This window comes from Tupaia chinensis, unplaced genomic scaffold (genome assembly GCF_000334495.1).
Source record: "Tupaia chinensis unplaced genomic scaffold, TupChi_1.0 Scaffold144682_1, whole genome shotgun sequence".
Classification (NCBI taxonomy): Eukaryota; Metazoa; Chordata; class Mammalia; order Scandentia; family Tupaiidae; genus Tupaia; species Tupaia belangeri.
This window is the reverse complement of record NW_006204543.1, coordinates 481,883-486,447: the sequence shown is the minus strand read 5'-3', so window position 1 is coordinate 486,447 and position 4,565 is coordinate 481,883. Positions and strand designations below refer to the sequence as shown.

At 62.2% G+C, this 4,565-nt stretch overlaps 1 protein-coding gene across 1 annotated transcript in view; it reads left to right on the top strand.

Moving 5' to 3' along the window:
* Nucleotides 1-4,565, top strand: part of TRPM1 (transient receptor potential cation channel subfamily M member 1) — a 66,137-nt gene that overhangs the window by 39,931 nt on the left and 21,641 nt on the right. The window contains exons 17-19 of the mRNA XM_006167283.3: nucleotides 475-504; nucleotides 1,462-1,748; nucleotides 2,261-2,489. Coding sequence (XP_006167345.2) covers nucleotides 475-504; nucleotides 1,462-1,748; nucleotides 2,261-2,489 — 546 coding nt within the window. The remainder of the gene's footprint in view (nucleotides 1-474; nucleotides 505-1,461; nucleotides 1,749-2,260; nucleotides 2,490-4,565) is intronic.

Here is a 4,565-nt window from a genome sequence, read left to right as displayed (position 1 = left end):
CTGTGGCCCGGGCTCGTGGCCCGTCCCTGCGGCCACTCGGCTGCTTTCATTTTCCGAAGCAGGAAGCAGGCTCCCACCCCCAGAAGCCGGGCTCCCGCTGCGGGAAGAGCCGCCCAGCTATGCCCTCCAGCTATGCCTTCCAGGCTTGCTGTGCTGGTCCAGGCCCACCCTGTCCTGGGAAACGACACCTTCCTGAGCAGGCGGCACCCCTGCGCCCAGCTCCTCAGGTCTTGGCCGCCTGCCCTTCGCCCGTTGAGGGCCTGCAGTCAGGGCCAGGCCGAGGTCCCACCGGAACCAGCGTCGCGGGCTGCAGGGCCCCTCGGGGGGGCCTTGCACAGACGCCCACGAGGGACGCCTCCGTTCCTTAGACTGCCGGCAGAGCTGCTGAGGCTGAGTCCCTCCTGATAGGTCGCGTACTAGCGTCACCCACGAACCCTCACCTGGCTAATCGACGCTCTCCCTTTCCCCCTGCAGCCGAAGGCGCTGAAGCTTCTGGGAATGGAAGTGAGTAGTGCTAGTTTTAGTCTCGTGGCGTCCTGGTCAGCTGCAGGAGTCCCTCTGAGTTCTCTACCTGCCTAACACGACATCCACAAAACTTGTTTTCCATGAACAAACCAACTCAACTGCTCAAATGAGAAAAGAGTCATGTGCATTTTTAAGTTTCCCCAGAGAGCCTCGATGCTCAGAGACAGAGAGAGAGGGCAAGTGAGAAGCCCCCCAGGGCTGTCCCTTCTCCAGCTCTCCTCCCTGCGGGATTTTGGGTGCGCGTGTAAGCACACACGCACACACACACACGAGCCTCGATGCTCAGAGACAGAGAGAGAGGGCAAGTGAGAAGCCCCCCAGGGCTGTCCCTTCTCCAGCTCTCCTCCCTGCGGGATTTTGGGTGCGCGTGTAAGCACACACGCACACACACACACACACTCTCCTGCCATGTTCTCGAGCGGCTGGGTCTGGGCCTTGGACTACACAGACAGCTTTGTGTAGCGTTCTGACAACTCACTGTCCCCACAGTCAGGACGCCCTTCCGCCCCTGCCCCCTGCTCCCTTTCAGGACTGTCCCAGGGTCCCAGGGACACGGGAAGGGTCGGCCTACCCCCTGCACACATGAGCGTGTGCCTTCCCAGACAGCAGGCGTGCCGACCTGGTGAGAAAGCTGAGCCACAGGGCCCGGACGTGGTCCCCCATGCACACTCGGTTTCCCTGACCCATGTTCGTCACCACGGCGGCCCAGAAAGCTGACTGATGTGACGAGGGCAGAGGGCACCCTGGGGTTTGCCGGGAGGGACGCAGGCACTGGCCATGCCTTACCCTGCCGCAGCGAGCTCGGGACACCAGAGGAGGCGTGGGTGGGGCGCAGACCCCCCGCACACCAGCACGTGCCCCTGGGTAGAAAGCCCACCCGCCAGCTGCGGCTCAGACACCGCCTCTCCCACACCGTGACCCTGCTCCTCTCCCCAGGATGACGAGCCTCCAGCCAAAGGGAAGAAGAAGAAGAAGAAGGAGGAGGAGGCCGAGGTGGATGTGGACGACCCTGCCGTGAGCCGCTTCCAGTACCCCTTCAACGAGCTGCTGGTGTGGGCCGTGCTCATGAAACGCCAGAAGATGGCGGTGTTCCTGTGGCAGCGCGGCGAGGAGGGCATGGCCAAGGCCCTGGTGGCCTGCAAGGTCTACAAGGCCATGGCCCACGAGTCCTCCGAGAGCGAGCTGGTGGACGACATCTCCCAGGACCTGGACAACAACTCCAAGTAAGTGCCCGGTGGCCGCCCTGTGGGACCGGCACCCACCAGGCCAGGCCCAGCCCACACCCGCATCCCTCGGGCCGAGGGCAGGCACGGTCAGCCCGAGCTCACTGACGGGTGCCCACCAGGCCGGGCCCAGCCCAGGGCCCTCACACCCCTGCGTCCCGAGGGCGAGGACAGGCACAGTCAGCCCGAGCTCGCTGACGGGTGCCCACCAGGCCAGGCCCAGCCCAGGGCCCTCACACCCCTGCGTCCCGAGGGCGAGGACAGGCACAGTCAGCCCGAGCTCGCTGACGGGTGCCCACCAGGCCGGGCCCAGCCCAAGGTCCCTCACATCCCCACATCCCGAGGGCGAGGACAGGCACGGTGGCTGAGCAGCCGCCTGCCTGGCGCCTGCGGGCACTCCGCCCTGCGCTCCTTGCTCCAGAGGACTCCGAGGTGCCCAGCGCCCATGCGGTCCAGTGGCTCCGTGTCCCTGGCCGGCCACGTCAGCCTCGCCCTGCCCGTCTCTGGCACAGGGACTTCGGCCAGCTGGCCCTGGACCTGCTGGATCAGTCCTACAGGCACGACGAGCAGGTGGCCATGAAGCTGCTGACCTACGAGCTGAAGAACTGGAGCAACTCCACCTGCCTCAAGCTGGCCGTGGCTGCCAAGCACCGCGACTTCATCGCACACACCTGCAGCCAGATGCTGCTGACCGACATGTGGATGGGCCGGCTGCGCATGCGCAAGAACCCCGGCCTGAAGGTGCGTAGCCCTGGGCCTCCCTCCACGCTCCGTGGGCACCGACTGTCCTGGCCAGGGAGCGAGGTCCCCGAGACCCTGCCCTCCATGCGCCGTGGGCCCCAGGACCCCGGTCCTGGCTCACTAGGATAGCCTGGAGCCTCTGGACCAGGAGGCTCACCCCGCACCTCGGCTGGGCCCCCTGGCTCCTGGTCAGTGCCTGTCAGGGAGCCACCAGGACCCGCCGAGCGCCCAGTAGGTCACCCCCACAGCAAAGCAGCCACTAAGCCCCATGTCTCCAGATGCCCTTGCAACTCTGTACCTGGGGGTGGTGTCTCAGCTGGTGATGTTTCCACATGCGGGTTTCTGAGCGGACAGGCAGGGCCAAAGGCTGAAAAGGGCAGAGCCAGAGGAGACCGCACAGCCTGCAGCCGATCCGCTCTCTGTGCTTCTGGAGCCCCGTGGTACAGGGCAGGAAGACCTCTGAGGGACAGAGCACTGTGTCACCACGTTTTGTCACACTCTTTTATTGTTAGTTCTCTTACTGTGCATCATTTTCAAAATTTGCTACAGGGCCTGTGCACTTACCCAAGAAAGAGACAGAGGGAGAGCAAGAATCGCTGCTGGGGCATGGCCTCATCGCGATCTCTTCTCTTCCATCCTATCCTCGGGGTCTGGGGGATGCATACCCAGAACCTGGCACTTTTCTCAAACCACCAGGTCTGAAACTCAAACCATGGTCAGCCATATGGGATCCGGCCCCTACCCTAACCACTATGGCACCTGCTAGCCCACATTGGCCTCATTTTTTTCTTTTTTTATAGAGAGACTTTTGCTATAGGGCATGTGTGCTTGCTGGACACAGACAGAGACACCGAAGTGAGAGATCACCCTTGGGGGGTTGGCCACACGGAATCCCTTCTCCTCTATTCTCCTCTCAGCCTTTTGGGCACACACGCACACGTGCTCTGCTTGAATTTTAAGCCCCCGGGTCCGGGTTCAAACCGTGTTTGACCGTGTGGAAGTCCAGCGACATAACCATTGAGCCACGTGGTGCCAAGGTCCTGAAGGTTTTAGAGAAAGCAGAGCAGGTCCCCTACAGGGCTGCATGCCGACTGGTATCAGACCGCCTCGTTGGTGCTGAGCCCGGAGGAGGTGGGCTGGGTGCCCAGGTCTGAGGGAAGCATATTTGAAACCTGGCCTTCCCCGCCTTGTTCGGCTGTTTGAAAACATGGGGCGGAACATCTAAGGCCTCGTGGCAGCATGAGTGCACGCACTGCCGTGTGGTGCTGTGGCCAGAGAGAGGCCCTGGTTCAAGTCTTGGCCAACACGGAGCCTGTAGGCACAGGGACAGGCACCTGGGACCCTGGGGCCCTGGGAGGTGGGGCAGAGGCGTCACGGGCAGCAAGGCCCGCTCTCTAAAGAATAAAAAGAATATATATTTAAAATAGGCAAAGACATCAAACCAAGCCCTTTCTACAGCCACTTAGGAACACTTCTTTAGCAGGTTCCCTACCCCGCAAAAGCAAAAATCCTAGAGGAGAGGGTGGCATGGAATGTGGGAAGTGAGCCGGGTTCTCGGGACCCCACGGGAGAGCTGCGCAGCGGGGCGGTCAGATGAGGGGCGAGGGACGGGAAAGACACTCCAGTGCTCAGCATGTCAGGAAGGGCAAGGCCTGCACGACAGGCTCTGGACACGCCTCTGGCCATGGCGGGGACGGCCTTGAGCAGTGGGCAGGGCACAGCAGCTCGCCTCTGCGAGGAGCCTCCCCCCCGCCCAGCCTGTCCAGGTTCCTGCTGGGAGCCAAGCCTTGGACTCAGGGCTCAGGGGCCCATGCTCACTTGGAAGTTATTTCGGAATAAAATGGTTTTGGTCTGCGTCACTAGAGGCATATGTTTTATCTCTTTTTGTGCTACATTTACCCTTTTTTTGGGGGCGAGAGTTTTTGCTACAGGGTATGTGCACTTGCCAGAAAGACAGAGGCACTGCATCTGTCCCCGCCCTCTCTCTCTGTCCCCGCCCTCTCTCTGTCCCCGCCCTCTCTCTGTCCTCGCCCTCTCTCTGTCCCCGCCCTCTCTCTGTCCTCGCCCTCTCTCTGT